General features: G+C 40.1%; 1 protein-coding gene across 2 annotated transcripts in view; it reads right to left on the bottom strand.

Annotated features, from left to right (window-relative positions):
* The window catches only part of ano5b (anoctamin 5b), a 44669-nt gene that overhangs the window by 4911 nt on the left and 12286 nt on the right, over window positions 1-27472 (bottom strand). Inside the window, exons 2-16 of one of the 2 annotated variants that reach the window (XM_086025820.1) lie at window positions 27128-27172; window positions 13474-13538; window positions 9283-9390; window positions 7012-7080; window positions 6549-6833; window positions 6325-6444; window positions 5430-5545; window positions 5188-5322; window positions 4790-4895; window positions 4563-4623; window positions 2782-2933; window positions 2623-2697; window positions 2306-2531; window positions 1595-1773; window positions 1385-1482 (exon numbers count right to left, since the gene is read on the bottom strand). In XM_086025820.1, the coding sequence (XP_085881946.1) occupies window positions 1385-1482; window positions 1595-1773; window positions 2306-2531; window positions 2623-2697; window positions 2782-2933; window positions 4563-4623; window positions 4790-4895; window positions 5188-5322; window positions 5430-5545; window positions 6325-6444; window positions 6549-6833; window positions 7012-7080; window positions 9283-9390; window positions 13474-13538; window positions 27128-27172 (1840 nt within the window). The remainder of the gene's footprint in view (window positions 1-1384; window positions 1483-1594; window positions 1774-2305; window positions 2532-2622; window positions 2698-2781; window positions 2934-4562; window positions 4624-4789; window positions 4896-5187; window positions 5323-5429; window positions 5546-6324; window positions 6445-6548; window positions 6834-7011; window positions 7081-9282; window positions 9391-13473; window positions 13539-27127; window positions 27173-27472) is intronic. The other variant, XM_086025821.1, reaches the window with a different exon arrangement.

Genomic DNA, 27472 nt, shown 5'->3' with positions numbered 1-27472 from the left:
AGAATGTATGCTATCATATATATTTAAAGGATATTTACATCGATCCACTCTAATCCAGCACCCTGCCCTAAACGTTTATCAATGTGACCTTTGCCCCCAGCAAATTCAACCATCTGGGATCACTTACCAAAGACAGTTGAGCTGACGCTAAAAATACTGAGATCTAATATAAGGGCTGTAACACATTGTCTTCACAAAAAAATAATGCTTTATTCACACAATGTAAGGCTGGATTTACACTTTTGTTCAATCCAGATTTTTTACTCTCAAGGGGTACATTTCAGATTCACATCATGGCATAAATAGAAAAAAACATGGGGCAGGCATTAAATTGGAATTGGGCACTTGAACCTAGCACGCAAATCCAGCCAAAAAGGTATTTCATAATATGTCTTATAATTTAGTCTTTTTCTCATATACCAGGAGTCACCAAGGTGCCCCCAAGGACCACATGGGTAGCCCGTCGGCCTGTTCTAAAAAGAGCTCACAGGGACATTGTGATTTTCTAGGAATATTGTAAAAGTGATCATCTGAAAATGTGGGAATGCATGTCATGTCATGTCTTCTTCCAAACCGCTTATCCTATATAGGGTCGCGGGGAGTTGCTGGAGCCTATCCCAGCCGTCAATGGGCGAAGGCAGACTACACCCCGAACTGGTCGCCAGTCACTGACACTGTCACTGAGCGGGAATCGATCCCACGCTGCCCGCACACAACTCAGGCGTGTGTACCACTACACTATCAGCGGACGACGGGAATGCATCTGTTTCCTAATTATTGTGAGAAACCATTAAGTGATATTCGCATAAATGAATATCATGATAACAACATACAGGGTGACACAAAAAATGGGAACTTTTTGGGGAATAATCCAATAAAACCAAGAGTGATGAAAGAAAAATATTTTATTATTTATATAATTTATTGAAACCTGAAAACATGCCATTTAAGAATCAATGATGGAATTTTTATTTTTAAATACGTCCTTGTAGATGGCGTCCTCCTGTACGAATGTATTCAAAAATTCCCGTTTTTTTTGGGTCACCCTGTATAACAAAGATATTATTAAAGATACTTTTAGCAAACTTGTTATTTCAGAGGTGTGTATCAAACTGGTAGCCCTTTACGTTAGTTAGTACCCAAAAGAAACTCTGTTATATACCTCATTTAAGAATTTAGAAGTACACTCTCATAATGAATGGTGTTTCCAATATTTTTCAAACATGATATGCCAGAATGAGAGGACATTTGGATCTCAATAGATAGTACAAGTGTGCCTCATGAAGGGGCTAGTGGGGCATATGTACAGTGCCTCCTCTTTATCTCGTATGTATGGCAAATAAAACAACGTGAGAAGAAATGAGTTAAGATTTGATGGACTCACGGCAGCAGCGCTTCCTGGATGTTCCCCCACAGTTGCTTTCCAGCCATGACGATCACCAACTGTGTTGTCAGCTCTATAAGACAGCCTCCAGGGTCACACTAGAGCGGCAAGAAGTTTGCAAATTTGTAAAGCGAGGCATTTGCAAAAATGGAATGAAGCAGTTTTATGCAAGAAAAATACATTCCGTTTTTCAAAGCCGGAGATGCACACCTCTTCATTTCTCAATTTGCTCCACTTTCCGAACATGTATGAGTATTCACCAGGAAAACCCACAAATTTGCCCTTAAAGAAAGCCACATAGAAGCAAGACGAGTAATAGTTGACAAACTGGAAGAGAAACATCTTCATGGTGAGCCTGTTCTCATATTCCAGATGGGTTTTGGGGATCTCTGGTGAAAGGAAGCACAAGGTTGGAGAAAGGATTATAAATATCAGAAAATCTCTCTAAAACCCACTTTAAGATGACAATAACAGTTTCAAAGAGGGTGTCAACCTAAACATATTTTTTACAAGAATACTTTCTATGCAGGCACACCAGTTGAAACACGGCATTCTGATTAATATTGTGTTTTTGTCACTTCTGTCGACTAAAAATGACATCACAGATGCACGGGGCTCAGATAGCGACCAATCATGGCTCAGCTTCAGAAAACAGGTGAGCTGTGATTGGTCGTTAACTGAGCCTTGAGCAACTGTGATGTCATTTGTAGTCGACAGAAGTGACAAAATGGCAGCCCCCCACGGATGGCTAAAAATGGGTAGATTAACTCTTAAACCACAAACACAATATTTATCAGAATACCTTGTTTCAAATAGTGGGTTCGCATATAACATATTCTTGAAAAAAATATGTTTGGGTTGACTTCTACTTTAAAATCAACAAATATGTAATGTTTAGACAGCACGATAAGGTCAGTGTACCCATGTCAGTAATCCAGACAGCCACCCTCTCATAGAAGAAGTTGAGGATCATGATGATGACAAAGTTGATGCAAGAGGCTGTAGCAGAGGTGGCAAGTTGCGGTGTGATGAACCTGCCCACCACCTGGATCTTCCTCATGGGGTCTTTAATGATACTTGCAAAGGCAGCATACACAGCCAGCCTGTACGCGATGACCCCAATGATACAGGCCAGGATCAGAGATATCTGTGGAGGAGACACAAACGAAGCCTGCTACCAGGGGTGTGTGATGCGGAGTGGCCCGTTGTGAAAATGTTGACGTGGAACATCCAAATACCCAGAAGATGACAGTGGCCCCAGACAGGCAGAAGCGAGCACACTTGCTGGTGACAGGAAGATATGGTTCCATTTCCTGGTTGATGATTTGGATTGAATTAATACACTGTGTGATGATATCATTTTGTTGTCATGCAAAAGAAAGGAGGTACCGGTGCACCTGAGTGATTTTGTTGAGCCTCCGGTTTGTACATCTAATTTCAAATTCGGGCCGCATTTGAAGCTGTTGCTGTTCCTCTTCAAAGTCCACCAAGTCCCACTCATACTCCAACCGGGCTTGACGCCGCTTCCAGAACTCCAAAAAGAGCGTTACTGTAAAGTACATTTGCAGAAAAGAAGTAAAGATGTTTTCAAACTTCAGTTTTCTTGACAAAAACAACCATGCTTCGTTTTGTTTTGTAGCCAAGACTTGCTCATGATCAATTTTCAAACAAGTTAGACGGACATCTTAAGGGTTGTTTGTATAAGCTTGACTGTGTGCATTGTAGTTGTTTTGTAAGAGCATAATTTTTTAAACAGCCCTTGTATTGGATCTACAGTACTCAGAAAAAGTTAGGGACATTGGGCTTTCAGGTCAAATTTCAGAATGAACCCAAAATGCACCTCAATCTTTACAGGTTAAATTATTTTGACCTTCTATAAGCTTTTAAACGTGCAACTGTTCAGTGTTTCAGAACTTTTGTTTAACTTGCTGTTCTCTAACAAGACGCTGAACAGCAAAAGTCACAAAAAGTTTTTGACCCATGAATTGATATTTCCAAGGGCGTCCACTTCTATGCCTTTCTGTGACTCTACCAGTCTTTCTGTTGCAACCTACTGATGACACTGACTACATTTACATGCATCCAATAAACCTTTTAAAACCCGAATATTGGCAGTATTTGAGTTTTTAGTAGCCATGGAAACGTGCTCAATAAACCAAATATGTACTTATTTGGGTTTTTAAAATTCAGAATATCAAGCCTGGTTTACTCCTTTTCCAACTTCAATATGTGTGCATGTATACGCCGATCGGAATATGCCGAATGCACGGGAGACTCTGCGTATGCCTGCCCGCAAGGAACCTTGGTCTTTGTAGTACAGGAAGTGCTTGTATGCGCCCATTTGGCGCACAACCCACCGCATACATGTTTAGTGAGAAACTCTGTCCGCTCAAGCCATGTAAACAGGTTATTCCGAATGACTCCGAAATCGGAATGTTGACCTTAACCCGAATATTGACTGCTTGTAAATGTAATCACTCTAAGCTCAATGGCCAAACCTATCTAATAAAATCATCCATGCATCCATCATCCATCCCAAGGTACTGTGAATCAGTTGTCCAGTGTTGTCTTCTGTGATTTCAAAATGTGAAAAGCATGATTAAAGAGGACTATTTAAATGCAAATTGAAATTGAACCAAGACATTAATTGGTTCATTCATGGGTCAAACATCCACATATTTTGAATTTTGATGGTTTATCATGAAATTTCAACCAAAAGCAGAAAATCACAAACTTTTAGTGAGTAGTGCATTTAAGACTTAGTACTGTATAGGGGTCTTTTCAAAATAAACATATTTTTTTAAAATCTGTTTTTTTTGTACCGAAAATATACCGAACCAAAGTTTCCAAGAAACCGAACCGAACTGTGATTTAGCGTACCGTTACACCCCTAGTACTGTAGGTGTGTCTAATGTTGTCTCTACATTTGAAAACTCCTTGCAATGTGTTGAGGAGGACCCTCTGAGACTTATCCAAAGCCTGCAGTATGCTCCATTACACCAGAAAACCGGGAGTGCAACATAATCGTACTGGCAACTTGATCTGGCCATAAGAAGCGGGTGGTTCGTCTGATGCTTAAGTATGAAAGACTTCCGCAGTGAAAATCGGTCCTCCCGGAGGGAGGGTTGGGGTCAGACTGAGGTTATACTCAATTATAGTAGCGCTGTGTGTTACTCACCCCAAATCCCCATGAATATGGCAAAGAACACCGTCCCCTCATTGTCAAACAGATGGGATTGCTGGAAGAGAAAACATCAAATGGGATCAGTTCATTCGAGCGATACAGGAAGTGACACAATGAGCAATGACATGATGGCATGTTACTGACTCAGCAGGTTAGATTCAACTCCTCACAGACTGTGAATTATCATGAAATAGGAGCTGTCAAAAGAGGATTTTAGTTACCCAGGATGAAAGACATGTTGAGTTGAGCATCCAGAAAGAGCACTTTTTGTCACACAATGGACACATCACAATCCTGCCCCCAATATTAGCATCACAAATTTCTTTGCTAATGGAAGAGAAAGAAAATGTTAAAGAAATTCAACGACCCAGCCTCAGTATTTACTCTGCAATCTGGATTTAGCTGTGAGTTTAAACAGTTTTGACGAAGAACAAATGCAAAACACACAGTGGGCAAATTAATATGGGCAGAATATCATTAGATGACTTTAGAATGTGTTCATTTTCTTTTCGCCGTACACAATCTAAGAGCCACCACACAACAACAGACATTCAACAAGAGTCCCAGTTTGGGAGCAATACTAGTGAAGCATTAATGCACTTTCTCTGCTCCTACCAACCTCGATACGTTGTCGTCATAGCTAAGCACTCCGTAGGTGAAACATATAAAGCCCATGACAGCAGCAAAGAATAACATCTCCGTGTAGAATCCCAGCCATGCAAAGTAAATCCCGATCTTTTCCCCGTAGTATTTCCTGGGAGCACAGTTTCATTTCAATGGTTTGTCTGACTTCAAGCGGAAATGACTAACTCAAAAGTAAATATTAACAAAGAGAAAAGTTCTGTTTTTCTATTTTCGTACCTGATGAGGTTAAGTGGCTGCTCTTTGTAAAAGCAAAGAAACCTGGCCCAGTGTGTGTACAAATTGAAGCGCTCACTCTCACATTCGGCATTTCTTGCTCTCTTCCAATAACGACACTGGAAGGAAAAGAGAGATAGTTTAAAAGGCAAAGGGAAATGGGAAGAATGTGGACAGTTAAAATTCTCTTTATGTTTAATTACTTAAAGCGAAAGTCAACCCAAACACATTGCTCGTGAAAGTCGGCCGAAGTCAGAATCGCTAACGGACGCTTCGGATCACAGCCGAAATGGGCAAGACGAGATCGGTCTAAAAAAACGAGTTTTAATTTTTTTTTCCCCGTACAAAAATTGTTATACGGCGTACACAATTTGAAATGATCAAAAAACGTACAAAATATGGGGAAAACGTACAAGTTGACAGGTATGCAAACAGTTTTGTCAAGAATATGTTCCCAGCAGGCCCACTAGTTGAAACACAGCATTCTGATTAATTACGCGTTTGTGGAATATACGTTAAGCAGAAAAATGCACTCGTTTTTAGCCATCTCTCGGGGCGACCATTTTGTCTTCCGTCGACTGAAAATGACATCACAACTGCTCACAACGACCAATCACGGATGACCTGTTTTCTGAATCTGAGCCGTGATTGGTCGTTGTGAGCAGTTGTAATGTCATTTTCAGTGTCCAGAGATGGCTAAAATCGAGTGCATTTTGCTGCTTAACTTATATTCCACAAACCCAAAATTAATCAGAATGCCGTGTTTCAACTAGTGGGCCTGCTGGGAACATATTCCTGAAAAAAATATGTTTGGGTTGACTTCCGCTTTAATTTTTATGTTTTAACAACAACTTTTTTAGCTATCTGTCCATGTCATTTTTGTTCCATTACAGCTTACATCATGAAGTGGGAATGCTGCTGTGTATGTCCCATTGCTGAGTAATCGCTTGATTCCTGTCTTGTCTTTGTCTTGTTGTCCATTTTTGTAATAAGAACATCGAGCTAAGATGTAGAACACCTGAGGAAAAAGATTCAAACCGTGTTTTCCCCAAAATTAGTATACTCTGTAATGTATTACTTTATAGAAAAAAAAACAACATTTCAAAGAGAGAAAACACTCACAATTCTGTTTCTTGTGGATGGTGGGAAGAAAGTATCCTTGTCATTAATGAGGAAGAAGTCAGTCTTGTCTTTGTCAAAGGGGTAAGTAAAATAATCAGGTTGAGGGTGCATAATGTGTTCTGGCAAGCGGAAAGGATGTGAAAGCCACTCCAGTGGAACATCGCGGCAGTGGGGGATATCACTGGCTTTGAAGGGAACCTTAATCTTCAAGACGTCCGCGAAGGTGGCCAGAACATCCCACGGAGCATGGATCTTCAAGAAGTATGTCTTCTGGTCTTTAGAGTCCTGGTATAAGGAGAAGAGGGAGGAGAGTTTGTTCCGCCACATAAAAGACTGGTGGCTAATTCATTAAACTGGTGTTGTTTACAGTGATCCTCCCCTTTAAAACCTTTCCCACTAACATCTTGTGTCACTCTACGTTGTCCTCTAGATGGTGCAAGTGTTCTAAATCAGGGTCTCTTACAGATTTGTCTTCAGTCTCCAGTTCCAGTCCAGCTTTCTCAAGGTTGGCCTCAAACTCCCTCCTCCTCTCCTAAGGACAAACACACACATCACAAAGATCACAAGAATGAAAGCAGAAAAAGCTCTTGGCTAACCACATCATTCTTTACTTCTTTGGCATTCATCTTTGCCTGCGCTTGAATTTGATCTGAACTGGTAACTATAACTTTTGCAATCATGTTTTAATAAAGGAAGGTAGGATGAAGATGGTGGTAGTGGTGAAGATGGTGGTAGTGGTGGTAGTGGTGGGAATATATATATATATATATATATATACACATACACACACACACACACACACACACACACGCACACACATGTTATTATTAACAATAAAACATGTCCTGTGGTGGTGATGGTCTAGACACCCAGGTTACATCAGTTAAAAAAGACGATAAATACTTACTCCGCTGGGGGGCAGAACAAACAAGTTGAGAGGTAACAACTGAAACTGATGACCAAGCAGGGTTACAATTTGCTTAGTTTCACATCCAGCAGTTATAGAACAACATTATTATTGGTTTGGGATTGTGCTTCTGCCCACCCGGTGACTGTTAAAACAAAATGGATCTTCAACATGGCCAACAGTTCTTTTTCTTCACTGAAAACAAATATCAAGAAGGGGACAAAGGTGTATTGGAAGGAGGGAAAGCAGTTGTTCGTTATGGTCCAACGATGAATATTTAAATATATTATTTATACTTTGTTTTAAATAATTGGCTGAGGCTCACAGAGTGTTGAAATTCCAGAGCCCACTTTTGTAATCTACACAGCACAGCACTCTGAGCACTGTGTTGGGGGTGGTGCAAGTGCAAACAACACATTTGTTGGGCACAGGCCCTCAAGCAGCAGCTGGTCAAGTAGAAAAGTTGCTGTTAACATCGACATTGGGTATAAAACTGCTCCAGTTGCTAGAAGCGCAGTCTAAATTAGACCAATATGTCTCCTGATTCTTTGTAAAAACTTTTTCTTGAAAACATTTCTCCAACTTCATGTCTGGATAAAAAAAAAAAAGAACATGTAACAAGAATCAATAACATTGTGTTGGTTTTATGAAAAGCTCCCTTTGTAACTGATTTCGCCACATGATCTTATTGTTTTAAGCAATTATCGGTCTGTGCATATCATCACTTCCTATTTTTTTTGTCAAGTATTCTTTCCTGGATTGTGTAACAAAACTATCAGTACCTCACTTTGGCACACTAAAATGATGAGTAGTCAACTGACGGTCAGCTTGTCACTTCATTACTGGCCATTTAAGGCCGCATTTTTACAGCTTTTTCAAGGTTTGCTCTACTTTGTGTAAGGTGCAAAGGTGAGATCGAGGAAGGTCAAATTTGCCGGCTTTTGGAGCGGAGGCGTAACAGGCAGATCACCGGCAGTGTGACGTTTAAAGGCCTAGATAGACCAATCTGACGTTGGCCAACTGTGACCCTCGCTTACCCCCTGTGGCGTCGGGCAGACTGTCGGCACGTCACGCTGGAAAAATACACCACAACGACAGACAGCGACGCTGACCATGAAAGCACCTTCCACGCATGCGTGAGATGTAATACGCCTCCATCCCATCAGCGGTGGTAGTCACTCATGGTTAGAAAAAGCCAACCGGAAAGCTATTGGCCTCGGGCGGATTATAAAAACGTAAACAATGCATTGAGCTATATTTTTCGCTCACGATGAACTCCCACGCGAAGTAAACCCTCCCGTTCTTGTACTTGTAAGACAATTAAGGCAGCAAAGGCCACTGTTTATTCGCATTTGTCACTTCCCGTTTGTGCGCCGTGCGCTGGTTGGCTAGCTAACAGCCAGTCAGAGTGACCAAATGTCACGACTCACGACGCCGATTCAACATGCTGAAACGCCCACCAGACGCTTCCTGATGGATTACGACGCTAGGACGGTGGTCACTACACCAATCAGATGGCGTAATCAGACACCCCAACGCTTACCGACATCCTTCGTCGGATTGGTGTATCTAGGCCTTAACACCCAAAACTCACTTTCAACACCCCTTTGTGTTGAAAACTATTGTCTTGGTCACACTGACATGGTCACACATCTCATTAGTTAATAGGGAAAGCAGCATCAACTGTGTCAAAGCAAAGTTCCGACTTGGGAAATGAATGTTCTCTGTGAATAAATTCAGACTTTGTGTGAATAAATGCAAACTTCACAGTTCAGCTACTGATGTGCCAGTTTCCAGAGGGTGGAGTGTGAAAGCGGCCTCTGTTACCTGTTTCTTCTCTCCATCTTTGTCATCCACATAAGACAACACAAAGTCGATCCTTCGCACTCCATCCCTGAAGAATACCGTGTCCTTGTTTGGTTGCAGTTTCTCTGTCTGAGATAAACACCAGGAAAAGTGAAATCTTGGTTAGCATTTCCAATGTGTGGGAACTAATTGAGAAAGTAGAATATTTACTCAAAGATACAGGGCTTTAGCGCAGGGTGACGTGTTTGGTAATTTGGAATACTGCACTGCCCCTCAGTGGGCTTTCTGGCGGTCGGAGGGCGTTTTCTCTTCCACGCACCTGACAATTTGGTAACAGAACACAGACTAAGACCAAAGACCACCTAAAAGCAGGTCTAACTTGTGATGCAGTTAATTTTGGTGGGCTTCATTGAAGCACAAGGCAAATATAGATTCTGAACCCTGCTGATATGTGAGGTGGATGTCATGGTATTTCATTCTTGAAAATGACAATGCATTGAAGCCTCTGAATCATTGTAGAATTTAAAGGGAATGAGATTAGGAGCTTCCATTGGCTGGGAATCAAGTCAGCTCTGTTCACTCCCACAACTGTGCAAACGCCAATTTCTACCAGCATGCGTCAACAAAAATTACTTAAAGGAAAATTCCACCCATGCGCAGAGCTTAATCACGCTTTGCACTAAACATGCACTGGGCATGAAAATAGGGCTCACATTGTTTACAAAATTCTACGTTAAATATAGGCTTTATTCATGGAAAGTTGATTAAGTTTTGCTTGAGCACTGATGAGGCAAAAAAAAAAAAAAGACATTAACCATGTACAGTAATTACTTTAATTAAATTACAGTAAGTAACTTCAGAGTCATCTAGATACTGTAGCACAGTGGCTCTCTGCCCTTAGCCTTGATAACCTACTTTAGTGCTCTATAATTTGTGGACCAGCCAGGACGCCTCTATTGCTGTGTCTGATAAGGTTGCTCTGATGTCATCAACTACTATTTAATGCTCACAGCAGGGAGCATATTTGCATGCTATTTGGGTAATTGCTATAACATGCAAGAATGTATTAACCGTCATTAAACATTAAATTGATAGGCATTTCTCAGTTCTCCCTTCTCTCAGGGGTTCCAATCATTTTATATACTGAAATATCATGAATAAATAATTGTAAGAATTTGAAAAAATATGAACAATCGTATTGTATTTACATTATTTATATTGCTTGATTACACTGACATTTCTGTGATAGCAGGAGTGCTTTTCACACACAAATACAGATACAGCATGACAGTATGTTGTCATGCCCTATGCTGCTGATATACGACAGTATGTAACGTAATTCTATGCAGCAATTATTTTCTTTGGCATTTTGGCACGTTTGATAGCATTTTACAATTTTCAGGTCATGTTGCAGTACTCTTTCCATTAGCATTAGCATAAGTGCAAACCTTTCTTTACACCAAACCAAACGTTTCATCTTGTAAAACAACCACATGAAAGAGTCCTAAATATATCGCAGTGCAGTGCTCAACATATCATTACACCAAACATTTGCTATCATATGATTGCTAGGGAACGAAAAAGCACGACTAAAAGTCCATATATGGAGTTAATAGCATAGCTGGAGGAGTTTAGGTTAAGGTCGTTTTAAAAACCCCACCCACCTTGTTTATCAGAGCACCACATCCACTTACACGCCTTCTTGTAAGAGTGATATTAAGCTAGAAGTGCAAATTAATGTGATATAGTGCTTGAGCATCACAATCGCCGACCGAGTAGCACTGATTAAATGTTCCATTAAGAGGGCTGAAGTCAAATAACCAGGCTTTTCAGTGCAGATGAATAATTTCAGCTGGCGCCCGCCAGAGCATCAATAGTTTGTGTGTGTCCTCTTGTTAGAGAATGACAAGAACTCTTAGAATAACTGCGTGTCTGTCTCGTGCTTCAGCAATGAGAGTGACTAGTCTGTAAAAGGCCATCAAGCATATGCTGCACAAGCACACTGACAGTCTGCTGAAACAAGGAAACCCCTTCATTGTGAAATTGCGGCTATTCTGTGTATTCCTCCAGTCTAACACAGCACAAGTTAAATCAAAACAATTGCCGTCAAAAAATTACGCAAATTATGTCACCATGTGAAAATTACGACAGTACTTTGATGACTATCGTGCAGGGGTACTACCGTAAGTTGAAAGTTAAGTTAGCCCACATCATAATGTATACTTGCTTGAATTGTAATTTAGGCCGCATTTATAATAAAAAAGAAATATAGCTCTACAGTATTACAACAATATGTAATGTACCGTTGACTGTCATACTGAATTAAAAGCACTAATAAGATTTTCAATTTGTGTTAAACAATTCTTAAGAAGAGGGCATTCTAAAGCACAGGAAAATTGTCAATCAGTAACTAGTAACTGAAAAAAGAAAACGTTTTGAGTGGAAGCAGTTTGACTTCCTGCATTTCTGAGACATCTGTGAAGTGATATTGGCAACTAAAAAGCTCCAATTCAAATTTGTTCAGTTTTCTTGTTTGAAAGGACATTAGATTGGGATTCAGAGACATCAATTCCTATAATCACCTCTCAGGAACTTTCAGAATATTTTGCCAGAACCATTTTGATTTTGTCAGTGACACTTAACCTGGCAACAGCCAGACTGATAATGTGAATCACTCAAAGGAGTTCACCACAGCATCAATCTGGAACTGCACCAATGTGATCTGCTCGGTAAAGGCGGGACATTCAGCACAATACTTCGGGCTGATTGGGCGATCGTGCACGCCTACCAAACTTTTGTTTTGATCAATCCTGGCAAGGGATGAAAATGTCGTCACCGGCGTGCACCTTGTTTTAACCAGCTGAGTCCTATCTAAACTGGCACAGACGGCATCACGGCGTTGAGTGATAGTTGTCGTTTTTAAAATGTAAATATGCAGATAAAGGGCATTATCAATGAACAAATTAATTGATTGCGGCATCAATGTATTCGGCCAGCGTTGTCACCATGCTTGGTTTGTTTTTCTCTCCTCTGCACTTCTTGTTTTCGTCACAGCTGCATATTCTGCCCCCACATTGTTGCTTTGTGATTGGTGGCGCAGCTCGGTTCAAATCAACGGGCTTGTGACAAGATGGATTCGTGGGATTTTGTCAACTTACAAATACCACGAGAATTCAGCTTGCAGTCAAGGTTAAGGGACACCAGCCAAAACAAACGTAAACCATCTTCCTTATTAGCAAATTTTAGACCCATCTCAAACCTCCCCTTCTTAACCACGACTGTCAAGAAAATGTTTTTTAACCAACTCAGCAATTTCTTGAACTCAAACGGACTTTTCGATGAATATTAATTTATCAATTTATTTAACACGGACTCAGGAAAAGTTCAGTTCTAGTCTTATTGGCTCTCAGTGCAGTGTTTGATACAGTAAATCATAATACTTTGTTTTTTTTTTAAATGTCTTACATTATTTTGTTTGTAAACATGTTGTATTTTCAATAATGAAAAGTACATTGAGTTACCTTGTATATGAAACGCACTTGAAGCTGCCTTGCCTCTGAGCCGCATACCATTAGGGGAAAATATTTCGACACTGATGGTGATTTACAAATGTATTATGGTGCCAAAGTAACGGTCATCCCTGCGTACATGATCTTTTGGATAGCAGGACAAAGAGAACAATTTTTGATGGAATTAATGGATTAATTTTAAATTTTCAGTCATCAGCAGCAAAATTATTCTACCGTAAATGGTCAAAATGTTTAAATGTCAACATAATACACGTCTATGTCAGTGTGTGCATTTGCATCCGGGTCCAGATTTTGAACGTGTTACTGCAATCTCCAGATTTTGTGAAAATATGCCCAGTAGGGACTGCATGCAGTATAGAGGATGGCACCATAATCTGAATCGATTCTTCGTAAGCATTAAGGTGTTCAGGTGCTGCCATGATATCACAATAACAAAGTTTCGCCATCTTGCTTTGTCTCTTTCTTTTTACAGAAGATGTCAAATTTGGAGAAAAAAAATACATTACCTGCCAATATTATGATGATGATTTATCGATTGTTTACTTAAAAAAACATTTCTGTCAACACTTTCTCACTGCATTCACACAACAACAAAAACAAACAACAAAAACAAAAATAACAAAAATAGTTTACTTGTGAGACCGTTGAAAGGAAATGATGATGTAAATGTACTCCATCTTACCTCAGAGTGTCCCGGCAAGGTTGCTCTCTCAGGTAGTGAATTAACATCATTTCCACCATTTTGATCTGCAAGATAAATAGGAAGGTTGAGTCTTTGTGTAACACGAGCCAAAATTGTGTAGTTCATAATGCCCTCTCAATCAAATCTTTGCTGACTTTTACAATGACAGCATAATGAAACGAAATGGATGACTTTTTTGGATCCATTGTGGTTTTCAGGCATCCACTACACACAAACCACCTTAACGAGTACTAACTGATTAGGTGTTCACTCCTGGAAACATAAAGTGAAACATAACTAAGAACAAACAAAGAATAGTTTTATTTCAATTCACGCTTGAATTGATAATGAATTAGATTATTTCGATTTTATTGTCCATTGGTGTTGTGCATCAAGGAAGTAGTTTGACACAAGAACAGGGAAAAAAAAAAAAAGCAAACTCACACCCGATCAAAGGCCCGATCCAAGATTCAAAATGTCTGACTCTGAGGCAGATATACTAACCACGCTGCACCATGCTGCCAACACACTGGTAAACACCACTCATCTCAACTCCATTTTATTTATATATCACTTTAAGAATAACAACAGTTGAACCAAGTGTTGCACATAAATACAAATAGAACTTAAGACAATTGAGCATAGCATAATTCATAAACAATAAAACAATATACAAAGACTGAAACAATAAAAGTAAATATATTATGAATGGTTGTTTATGTGTTGTATCAGTTGCTCTGCAGATGTTATGGTCCTTTTATTCTTTGTGCTTTATGATGTCATTCAGGCCTGAAGTATTACAGTTCAAAAGTTTGACTTACACACTGACACATTGTCAGTACGTCAAACCTTCTTTGAGTAAGGATGCAAACTCTCTCCCGGTCCTGATCTCTGTTGTTACTTTGTAATTTTGTTGATAAAGACTTTTTAGTCTTCAACTTTGTGTCATATCTACGTATGGGTCCAAATACCGATCCTCACATGACAAAATAAGACACTAAAACAAGGCCAGAGTCTTGTTGTGTTAAAAGTCAAGGAATAAAAATGTTTTTTGAGACGGGTTTTAAGAAACAATATGAGCCATTCTACCGAATTGGTTGAAATTGCTGTCCCACAATGAAAATCTAATTCAAAAAAACAATGAAGTGTTCAGACCTTGCATATTTAGTCATATCTTGTTATGATCTATTTTAAATTCATTTAAACTGAATGTATAAAAAGTCATATTTCAAATGTCACTTCCTATTGGGGGGTGGCTGTCCCAATCTCTAACTCCTAAATTTCAGTTCATGAAAAAAAAATGTAGAAGATTTTTGCCAATTTAAAAAATACTTTAATAGAACATTTTGGTTGCTTTTAAATGTATGGTGAAAGATTTACATTGATTTTGTACATTTTTTTTCAAATTAGAAGTTTTTATGTAAAAAAACCTGTCCCAACTTTTCATGTCACTACAGAAACGCAAAGAGTATTTGTCTGTAGGCAGGGCTTGGTTTTAGCCACATCCCCAGAAATTTCACCAGTAAGAGACATTACCTTCATGTTCATCACTGGCCACATGGTAAGTAATTAGTTGGCAGCATTATTAAGTTATGTGCCCTCCAAAGTCTGAAAATGAGCATGTGGTTTTAAGGACCGTCACTACCGAACACCTCATTTTGGCAATAAAATGAAAGCATTTTGGCACTTTTGATTTTAATGCTAAATGTACTGTTTTCTATCTCCGTACACATGCTCAAAACTGTCTGTGGTCGCCACGTGTCTAGCATTGTTGAGTATTGTCAACAACTATCATAAAACGTCGCTACCGAAACGTTTCGGTAGTGACAATATGATGTTTCTTTTTGAATAAAGTAAGTTTTAAATAATAGAATACATAGATATGCGCAGATCCACCCATCGACTTAAACGGAAAGTCAACACAAACATATTTTTTTCAAGAATATATTCTATGTATCCCCACTAGTTGAAACACGGCATTCTGATAAATATTCTGATTGTCGAATATGTGTTAAGCAGCAATGTGTTTTTAGCCATCTCAGGGGGCGGCCATTTTGTCACTTCTGTCGACTGAAAACGACATCACAGATGCTCAGGGCTCACATACCGACCAATCACGGCTCAGCTTCAGAAAACAGGTGAGCCGTGATTGGTCGTTACCTGTGCCCTGAGCAACTGCGATGACATTTTCAGTCGACAGAAGTAACAAAATGGCCGACCACTGAGATGACTCAGATTCCATAAACGCAATATTTATCAGAATGCCTTGTTTTAACTAGTGGGCCTGCATAGAACAGATTCTTGAAAAAAATATGTTAGGGTTGACTTTGCCTTCAAGTAACTTAAGAGCCATTACAATTTATTTGAAAATCTGATCGAATCAACATTTTCTCAGGGGAAGAATCTTTTGGGGTTTCAACTCTAATTGCATATACTTAGACTTGGTGGAGGTATGTGATCTCTGACTGCCTTTCTACTCCATTTAAAGCAACTGCTGCTCTCAACTGAGGTGAAATCTACTTTAAGAGTTACTGCTTAATTAATATGGCTGCATGTGCCTCTCTGCTAACCTAATAAGGTCACAATGAATATCAGTCATTCTGATAAGAAAGCGATATCGTGACCGTTCTGTTATTTTGAGAGTCATTGGCAGAAGTTGTGACAGAGATGAATCAGTGCCACATACATGCTCCTGTCTGTCTGTGCTACAATGACACACTGCATTCCAGGAGGGCAGCGTGGCAGACGCTGCTTGCTGCCTGCCTCTCTTTCATTCTTGAATGGTGGGAACGCAGCACTTCCTGTGGGGGAGGTTGGAACGTGCAAGAAGACGGCGAGGGGGAGGGTCTGAGCATATGCATCTCTGCAGTGCCAGAGAGTCCCACGTGAACTGAGCCCACAAAGGACAATCCTCAGCCTTCGTCAGGCGGTGGTAGCGTCTGATTGGACACAAAGATGTCAGACAGCATTGGGGGCCAATAGAAAAGGGTCTCTGTGTAAGCTCTATGAGGACACTTACTATAGAGGAGTAGAAATTTGTCATGAGAACAAAAGAATCCCTGAGGAAAAACAACACATCACTGGGATTGTGGGAAGAAGTGTCACCGCTGCAGCTGAAGTTGTATATTCGACTTCATTTTTTTCCCCTTTCGTTTTTAGAGCTCACGTGACATGTACACATAATTATCTGGGCTGAGCAAATAGAGGCAAAGGGCCAGCAGTGTGTCATAGCTACTTCCACAAAGGGGGCAACCACGCAGAAGACTCAAATCAATTCCAAATATAAATATTCATGTTTATTAACAGTACAAGGAAATGAAAATAAAACAAAATTATGGCCAAATAACCTAATTTTATTTTGGGCAATACTGAAATGATCAGTGAAATTCCTGTCAAAATCCCAGTTCAAAATGGTTAACTGAACATAAAAACATTTTACTTGGTCTAAGTGAGCAATGACAATATTGGTGTGAAGGTGAGCCCTGGGACAAGCAAGGCTCAGGGCCATACTTTCGTCCAGCCGTATTTGGGATTATTGTCATGTTGATTTGAGGAGGTGAATATGAAAAATTTGGGCTTCTTCATCATTCCATTCATTTGGTTCAGTCCCATGCAAAATGGTCCCAGAACATGATGCTACCACCACCACGCTTGACATTTACTATAGTGGTCTTCATTTTGGAAGCCTAAACTTGATTCCTCCCAACATACTTCTTGTCATAAGTAGCTCAATTTCACTTAACTGGCACACAGAAAAGGCAAATAAAGGAATGCAAATGGATATATTTTCATTGACTCCTGCTTTAAATACAGGTGTGTCCTTAATATTCAAAATAAAATTTGATACAAAATCCTGATAGTCACTGCTGGTGTAGTGGTACACACGCCCGAGGTGTGTGCGGGCAGCATGGGATCGGTCTGTGTGTGTGCCCTGCGACTGGCTGACGACCAGTTCAGGGTGTAGTCTGCCTTTTGCCCATTGTCAGCTGGGACAGGCTCCAGCACCTCCCCGCGACCCTGGACAGGATAAGCGGTTTGGAAGATGAGATGACAAAATCCTGATGTACAGATAACTGATTAAACACTCTGCACAGGTAGCAAAATGTCAGAGTACATGAACATGACATGTTTCCACGCTCTTATCATGATCTGTTTAATCTCTTAAATCATTCCTTCCTTAATCTTTTTTTTTCTATCGATTCTACTCTTTTTCTTCTATTTCTTGTTTTTTCCTTTTTTTGTTTTGGATTTGATTTCCCATCAAAGTGCTCTCTGTTGATTGGAATACTTCTTGATCTTTTAGTACCTTGAAAAGTACAAATAATTCATGCTTATGATATTTACTAATCACAACTGCACTCTTTAAGTGATAAGTAGTGTGGGATACATTAATTCTAAGGTTTTTGGAATTACTGTATGTCAAAGTCAAAGAACACCATTGATTCAAAAATATTTCTGGCCAATCTATGAACTTTTGCTTTTTGCTACAGATTGACAACTTCCATTAGATTTCTGTTTCTACCTTACTAGATCAATTAATGTTGTCTGCAGTATTCTATTTTTTTTTTATTATTAGTTTAATTAACTAACATTGTACCTACCAGACCACTTGACACTAATACTATACAAAGCCTATTAAAGCTATATATTGTGTCCTTGGGGTTCTTGCAAAACACCATATAAATTAAACATTTTAATTATACTGCCATCATATTAAATGAACATTCAGAAGGTACTTTATACAGATTCAATTACGTTTATAAAGTCTGCTTGCACATCTCACACAGAGTATACGTTTATTCCAAAGCTGTAATTGATGTTTGTTCAACTTTTATAAGGCTCCTGTCAGCAAAAGCCACATATTTCATATGGCCAATGTTTTTACAGACTGAGTACTCACTCTCATTATTAAGTCAAAATGGAATGATGTGGCGAATCAATGGGATTCCCTCAAGGTGAAACTAATTTTATAAAGGCTGTCAGCTCAAGGCTTCTGAGGCAAATTTACACAGGAGCTACACACCATAAATAATACGTTGGGAGTCCAAAATGCACCACAAACTTTCGGTACTTGCAAAAAACAAAGCTTAATTTGTGGAGGTGGGCATTCCGTCAGACTGACAGAACAGTCTGTCAGTCCATCACTGAAGGACGCCTGTTTTGCTGACGATTGTCGAATGACGGGACACCTTTTAAAGTAGACGTCCTGATGACTGATGGAAGTGGGTTTCATCCGTCAAAGTAATCGTCACTAACCGCGTTCGTCATTGACGTCCCGTCAGTCCGTCATTGATGGACTAATCCGTCACTGGCGGATGCCCATTTTTTCTGACGTTTTTTTTTGGGGGGGGGCGACTGACAAACCAATGGACTTCTGCCGGACTAAATGCCACACATAAATGACAGGCTGACTGACAGATTGACAGACTGACAATAACAATTCGTCTCGAAAAATGACGGACTGACGAATGACAGATGGGTACACTGGCTGCTGATTGATGACGAATGACAGACTAGCAAAATTTTGTAAAATGTTAATTTGTGACACATTAGTTAGAAACAGTTGGATATTCGGCCAGTACTGAGGGAAGGTCTGTCAGTCCGTCACTGACGGATGCCCATTTTGTGAGTGTGCTACTTGGATTTTGTTTACCCTTGGACACAATGCGGAGCTGAATTCTGATTGATTATCTTTTTTGTTGGACGTCTTGGGAGCCATCCTTTTAGTGGTGGTACTGTCATAGTCTGTCTTGAGTTTGGTTTTTGACTTTAGTTGAATGTTTTTCCTTGTGTTCCTTTGTCTGTCTCTCGTTAGGTTATTCAGTCCACCTGTGCTTGTCATCCCGGTCCCTGGTGTTAGCCAATCAGCTCCCTCCTACCCTCTGTCTTGTCCAAGTGGTCCTCGTTGTCTCGTCAACTTGTCTGTATTTAGTTCCCCGCTTTCTGTCAGGGGAAAGAAAGCTGAAATCCGTTGTGATTTGCCTGTCAGGTCCAAGTCCTCTTTCTGAGCATTTGTTTAGTTTCTTGGATCCTTGTTGTTTTTGAACTGCAGCATTTTTGCTATCCCAGTGCCCCCCTTGCCTTTTTGTTTTCCTTTAATTAAATGCTTAATATTGTGCTTCGTTTTTGCCTCCTGCCTTTGGGTCCTCCTCCACGCTAATCACGGCTGTGCTTTTAATCATCCATCCATGTTCCAAACCGCTTATCCTCATCACACTATTAGTGGATTTAAAATACAAATAAAACATGCTCTCCTTGATCGTGATAATTTTGGGGAAAATGTATTAATTATCCTTAAAAATGTGTTATTGTGACAGGGATACCAACCACTATTAACGAAAATATGTTTAAGAGACACATCATACTGTATATCAATTCAAGTTTACAATAGCTCCTATTTGAGAAAAGCCTATCTTACATTTAAGGAAAACAAGGCAGGAGGTCCAGGTGGCATCAGCTCCTCAACTCCTGAGTTCATGTATACCTCCGCCCACCTCCCTCCACAGGGGCAGAAAAATTCTCTCAACGTGGGTGAACAACGAGGCAAAGGGTATGAAGAGAGTGGACTCCTACGGGTCACTTAACAAACTAGACCACAAACACTCAGCCACTGTACAGGTACTCATTACAGGCCACAACATACTCTAGATTCTGAGGGGGCCCTCCTACATTCTATGACTCAATAGTGGTATCAGTCAGGCTGTTGGGACAGCAGCATTCCAGCTGCTGATAGAGGAATTTTGACAGGCTGGTATGGAAGGCCAGTTCTGTCCTGGGGTGTCCCATGGAAAAATTGCAGGTGGTGGGGGAAAGGAAAATGGAAGTAGAGTAAATCTATCATCTGTGATGGACAATAACTCTCACCCAGTGCAGGACACCATAACATCAATCATCGGTTTATTCAGTGACTGTGTAATGGACAAATACTGCAGTTTCCTGCTTCCTGCTGCTGCCAAACTGCTCTCAATAGCCCATACTAGCCTTTCATATAGTTTATTATTTTGCTTGTACTTAGGTACATATAGTTGTAATATAAAATGCTGCAGCGTATTCTTTCATTTTTTTTGTACACATATGCATATAGTGTAGAGTATTCTAATTTTATATAAGTAATAATTAACTGCTGAAAGTTAATAATGATGTTTAGTTCATTTTCAACAGCTTACTGTTTATAGAGACTATAAAAGTACATACTTTTCTGCTGAATACAATGCAAGGCTCAAAATAAGTGGGTTGGCATTGCAATTTGCGAGTCAAAATATGCATTTTGTTCCTCATATGGACACACCGAAAAGCAAAACTACAAGCGGACGTACAGTTTAAGTGGCATAAGGCGCTTACGTCACATCCGCGTAGAAGGTCTGAGGCGGAAGTGAAGCCATTCGGGTTATTGTGCGGGAGGATGGCGAAAGTGTGGGAGCGTTTCAGATTGAAACGCAAGGGGAGCACACTGGCGTGCAATTTTACCGGTCCGTCCGCAATCTGGGCAGACCATTTGTCATTGTCCCTCCAGTCAGTCCCCCCCACCACAAAAAAAAATAAAATGAAATAAAAAAGGGTCCTTGCATGAGAGGCTATCGGCAGAGGTTTTATAATTAATATTTAAAGCTCATTAGCTGGTTGATTTCCGATTCACATCCACTTATCCGCTGGGAGTATCTTGTGAGTGGACTGAATTGTTTACAACTGTTTAAGTGTCGACCATGATAGCATTTAGCGGCCAGTCGGTTAACAGATTGACTGCTGATGTGTCAACTTTTTTTTGATGGAGGACAAGTGCTCCACGACAAAGCCTGCCAGAGGTCAGGGGATATCACGAGAATATTTAAGATTGCTTTAATTGCTTTAACGCAATACTTAATTGTGTTTTATTGCAAAACTTTTAAAACACAATACGATTTCAGTTTTTATTGCGTTATTTTGCAATAAAAATAATTCTTGCAAAATAACGCAATGTTATTTTAGGAGGAGAATGAAAGACTTCCACTTCCAGGTTGTAGCCTTAAGTGCACTTTAAGTGCTAAACATGAATGATGTTTTGGAGAGATTTTTACACTCTAGAGATATCCCAGACAAGGACATCGCGTGAAAATTGATAAGGTGTGTAATAAATGTTAACAGTTAGTTATCAAAACAAATTTGCTATCCACCTTTTTCCTAAGCCCCTTATATACCGAGTCATACATACAGTCAACATATTACATGTGTTGACCGTTCCGTCCCTGGGACGGAATGCCCAGCTCCGGTTGTAACACGAACCTTTCTCTCTGCCACACAATATACCTAGTGTGAACCCGTGTAGGACCGGAAACAAGGTCAAATTAACAAGCGCAAATCAGTGACATTCATGTTAATGCACCTTACTACCATAACATTAGCCCTGCAGAGGACTACCATCAAGTTTGTGGCTTGTTTAGTAAAAAGATGACAAAAAAGCTGAACTTAAATTATCCATCTAGCAACCAAAAATGCGATGCACCATCATCCTTTGGGCTTTCGGAGTGTACAAGACTTGACTTATAAGACCTGAATTTAAAAACACAATGAAAAAAAGAGCACTATTTCACTGAACAATGAAAATTATTATTTGCAAAATAACTGCCTGAATATTTATTTGATTTTTTTCACGTCCGCCCCCACCCACCGAAAAAAAAAAAAAAGCCATCCGTGCATGACGCCACATGAAAGATGCTAACGGCAGAGGTTGGTTTAAAGCTCATTAGCTGGATAATTTACTATTCACATCCTCTTATGTTATGGGCACCCACTTCTGGGTTAATGGTTTGACGAACCGCTTGCCACCACACGTTGCATGTGTGTAAGGAGATGAAGTGAGCGAGTCGAGAGTCGTAATGTAGCTGGTTTATTTAATAGCGGTCGTTGTTTATATGTCAATGCAGCGGATATGAGAGAGGTCAGTCTCTGAGCGGATGGGCGGCGACACCCAGTCCAGGAAGCACTTCCATTGGTCAGCACTTCAGGTTGCTGATTGGCTTGCTGGTTTCCCCTAACGCTTCCGGAGCGCAGACTGGAACACCATCAGTCCGTGTGTGGAAAAACAATTCGCACAGGAGCAGTTTCGGTCCTGCTACATGTGAATGTTCAATTGAATCTGGCGGCGCAATTCAATTGAAGTAAATCTAGTTAACGCTGGTGGGTGCGGTTGTGTGCGGGGCGAAGCGGATGATGCGTTTGGAGCGGTGGGGCGTGGAGCTAAGCACCGAAAATTCACCCATTCGTCCATTCGGCACGTTTAAAACAAATGAACCTTTTTCCCTCTTCTCCTAGCAGCAGCCAATCAGCATCAGGGAGTACTACGTCACACACAGAGTCCTGTGCACTCGGCGGGTCTTGTTTGGAAACGATTATAGGAAAATATTATCGTTGTGGTTTGTGGACCGATCTATATGACACGGCCATCTACCAGTAGCGTTTGTCTTTTTAGAGCTGTTGAACGCCAAGGCTGATTGCCAAGACGGCAATATTGTTTGCATTAGCTTTAGCACAGTGTCGGCCACTTGATTGCGATGTTGAAACCTTTTTTATTTTTTTGCCAGTCTTCGTCTACTACCAAGCAAAGCCCCTCCCCTCTCTGATGTGTGTGAACGAAGCGGTTGTGGCATTCAGGTTTCGAATTTCCCATGGTCAAACGCCAGCATTTCTTCTTCTTTTTCTTCATATCATTCAGAGTCCAGAGACAATTTTTGTCTCTTGCCCTTTTTGCTGAGTAGGTTAAGATGAACTTTGGCCACCTCGGGACCAAGTCACATGCATGAGGGACAATAGTGGGTCGGACTAAAATCCACCTTGGCCCTTGCTTAGTCTGTCCCTTTTTTGTCATCCCCCATCCTGCGTCCCAAAAATGGGTGTCTGTCCGGGACAGAGCGACAGACTGTTCCGCTCCCGGGACAGAACGCCCAGATCTGCATTTCTACAGTGGACCAATTCGGTAGGATGTACAAATACAGTATTTGAGGAAATGATGAGGCAAGGCTTTAATATATAATTTCATGGAGACATGACTAACGATGACATCACGTCATAACTACGCGTAAGAAATGAGCCGATCCGAGCCGTGGCTGAATTACTACTATCACCATAAATGTCCACTTTATGCTATATGTTTCAAGTGGGATTAAATTAAATCAAATATAAAATCATAAAAAACTGTTACCCAAAACAACTGCAGAGTCGATCTCCCCACTGCCAGCACTGATTCCTCTGCCCACACGGACCACATTTTGGGCTCCCAATTTCGGCTATATGCGACCTGGCGGTTCAGACTGCAGTCGCATTGCAAAAAATCCAATGGGTATCCAATCTAGAACCACACACACTCTGAGTAGTGCAAGGGCGTCAGGATGGACTTCCGAACGTGACCCTAATGTTCATGGTGTTGGTTTTAAAACAAATCAAATTTAAAACAGAATTACCCTAAATAAATAAATAAGTAAATGAATGAATGAATAAATAAACAAACAAATAAATAAATAAATAAATAATTGCAATTTCTTCACTGGTTCAACTTAGAAGAAAAATAGTAAAAAATAAATAAATACCCGCAAAATAGTGAGTTCAAACTGTAATAGATGAATTTGTGGTCGTAAATGAAAATCTGTGATAAAGTGAATTTGCAATAACCGAACCACGTAGTAGCGAGGGATCAATGTACTGTATATGCATGTGACCAATTACAGTACATTAGGGGTGCAACGGTACACGTGGGTGTATTAATATGTTTCGGTCCACTTGCATTCGGTTCGGTCCACTTATTAGAGCGAGCTTACGCACGGGCGCTATTGACTGTTGCACGCGGGGGAGGAGGGCGGCGGCACTCAAGAGGAGCAAACGAATACGCAAACATGCCAAAGCTCGAAGGTCCCCCGTACACTGCGGTCTCCAGTTTGGGAACATTCTGGCTGTCCTGTTAAAATCGCAGATGGGGAAAGGTAAGTCCCAAAGTTGTGTGCCAACATTGCTACATGAAATCCGCGGCTGTGCTGTGGATAGCACGTCTAACATAATAACACTTAAAAGAGGGGTGGACAATTCCGGCCCTCGAGGGCACCGGCCCGCCTGCCTGTTTTCCATCTCTTCCGGCTGGAAATCCAAATGATCATATAATCAGCAAGGTCTGCAGAAGCTGGATAACGATCCTGATCATTTGAATCAGGTGGGTTGCACCAGGGTGACATAGAAAACATGCAGGATACCGTCCCTCGAGGGCAGGAATTGCCCACCCCTGACTTAAAACAACATCATCCGACTTTGAATGTTTCTTAGACGAGGAAGCAAGCAGTGTTTTTAGCCCAAAACAAAGTACAACAGCTCTCTCTCCACTTCGTTCTCCGCTTCTCCTCTCACTAGCCGTACGATGCATTCATGAACCTCGTAAACATCTCAAACAACTCATCAAAACAAAAATCCGAACACAACCCATTTCATTACAATATGCTGTTGAACATTCAAAGATTTTAAGGCCTAAAAAACGTAAATAATTTCATAAAGACTTTAAAATTACTATATTTCGTTACAAAAAGAGTTTTAATATAGTTAGCAATAATTGTAACTGTTATTGTATGTATTTTTTTTATCACAAAAAGTGTATATATGAACTGTAATGACAACTTGTCTTTAACTTGAGTACTTAGATGTGTCATAGTCATAGGCTGTTGCTGCTGAGTGTTTAAAGATTTCAGTAATAATAATTAATAATTTACAAATTAAGAGATCTTTATTGTTAGTGTATTTTTTATTCTGGTGTAATTCCTTAGAATGTCACCCGAATGGTTCGCTTTTATTTATTTTTTCTAAAGAATATACCATTTACTTGTCATCTTTTCAAAATAAACATATTTACTTTTTTTGTACCCAAAGTATACTGACACTGTGGTGTCTCTCGGAGATAATCAGCGGGTTCGGGACAAGATGGATTTCTCTGGGTTTTGTGAACTCACAAATACCGTGAGAATTCAGCTTGCAGGCAAGGTTCACATTGAGTTTAGTACTCCAGGCAGTTGTATTTTGTAGGGTTTTGATGAAGTCAAGTGAAGGAAATATTTGGTTCCTCTCAAGGTGTCTTCAGTTTAGTTTGAACACTTCCAAATCTTCTAATTGTAGAAAGAATATTTGTCTTATTCTTTCAACTGGTCTAAGCTCATACAGAAAGCTCACAGCGGAAGAACCTACTGTAATATGTCACTTGCTATCACACTTCAGACATATTAAAAAAAGAGACACTTGCATGTCTTGAAAACCATCTGAACTGGAATATTTGGAAGCAAGTAGTAGTAATGTATTCCAAGTCCCAACTGTTGCTAAAATATACATCACAGAGCTTTATTTAAAGGGTGTAGAAACGCGGCTCATCAGAATCATAGATATCTGACCATGGCCCTGAGACATGCTTCCAAGAGAAGACAAATAGGCCAATACCTAACATGCCCACAGGCATTGACTAATCATGGAGGGTGGCGAAGAAAGAAAGTGCGCATTCAGTCTTTCAAGCACTTTACCTGAATAATAATAATAATAAAAAAAAATTAAAAAATACAGAACCTGATTAAAGTTTCATTCGTATGATGGTTGCCTCTGGCCAGGAAACCCAATGCCTGTACTAGATTCTGCACCATTGGGAAGTCAATACCCTTCTGTTCTTGCAAAGCATGGCATCTAATATTAATAACAGTTTCAAAATCTTGCTACACAAGACTAATGATTTTCTGCATGAGAAATTAATCTGGGTGAGCAGTATATATGACATATTTCATAATAAATCATCCATGTATATTGTGACTTTTACATCTATTGTATCATGATGCAAATGTGCAAGTAGTTATTGTAGCTGTGGTTGGTCTGGTCTGTATTATAACAGCAAAAAAAGTAATAATTTCCCTTTAAATTACAGCTTCATGTTATAATAAATATACATGTATAAAGCACCGTCATTACCACGGTGACCAAGCATCAGCTACATCAGTTGTCTACAATAGTAGGTCCACCTAAAACACATTAACACAAATTTGTGTTAATGATACTGCAAACAGTTCGTGCAGTGTTTGTCCTTTTGCTGCACAATTTAAATGATAGCCATTGCCACCTATTAAACATCAAGGTATAATTACACAATGATGTAAGAAGGGTACAATCATGTTAGAAACAACAATCGATGGATTGTATTTAGGTCACATTGCTTCCATTTTGCTCATTTTGAAATATATCAGCTTACAATGGTTAGCTTGTCAACAAACGCTGTGAATGGAGGAAAGAACATTAAAGGCGGCATGGCCACATTTGTTAGTGTAAACACTAACAAATTCTCTGATGGTTGAAAAACTTGTATCGCCTCATTGTTCATGTTAGCATGCCTGACTATAACACGTGTACATGCATCAGTGCAGATGAGACACTTTGAGCACAGCACACTGTACAACCTGCAGTTGAGGGCCAACATGGAGGCTGAAACAGCAAACAGGCAAAGACACTCCTGGGTGTGATTAGCACACATACCAGTGCAGAAATAACAGCCAAATAGAAGCAGGCTTATGCTAAACTAATGAGCACAGCTTGACGTCATGGGAGCAAGTTTATGAAATGAGACAAGAGGAGGAGAGTAATGAAAGGACGGACAGACAGGCAACACATCTGCCCGTACCTTTGTGCAGGTTAATCCTGAACGCAGTCAGCACGGCAGGACCATCTTAAGGGAGCAGATATAAGCATTAGGAACCAGTCTTATGCTGTCAGTAGGAGGTAAACAAGCCTGTTTTTAAATGCCGGTGAACATCAGTACCAGGTTCTCACTTGTAATAGTGCCTCAAGCAAGCTTGGATGGATTAAAAGAAGAAAAACAGTCAGAAAGATCAGTGTTATATCCCCTATAGGAATCACATCACGACGCTAGTAAAGAACCTAAACCGTGCAGGGGTCGGCAACCCGCGGCTCTTTCATTCTTATGTTGCGGCTCTGCGTGGCTTGGGAAAATAAATGATACTGTAAG

This window comes from Filicampus tigris, chromosome 3 (assembly GCF_054856515.1).
Source record: "Filicampus tigris isolate MCC_2025a chromosome 3, RoL_Ftig_1.0, whole genome shotgun sequence".
In the NCBI taxonomy this organism is placed as follows: domain Eukaryota; kingdom Metazoa; phylum Chordata; class Actinopteri; order Syngnathiformes; family Syngnathidae; genus Filicampus; species Filicampus tigris.
The sequence above is the reverse complement of the archived record's forward strand: the minus strand, read 5'-3'. Positions and strand labels throughout refer to the sequence as shown.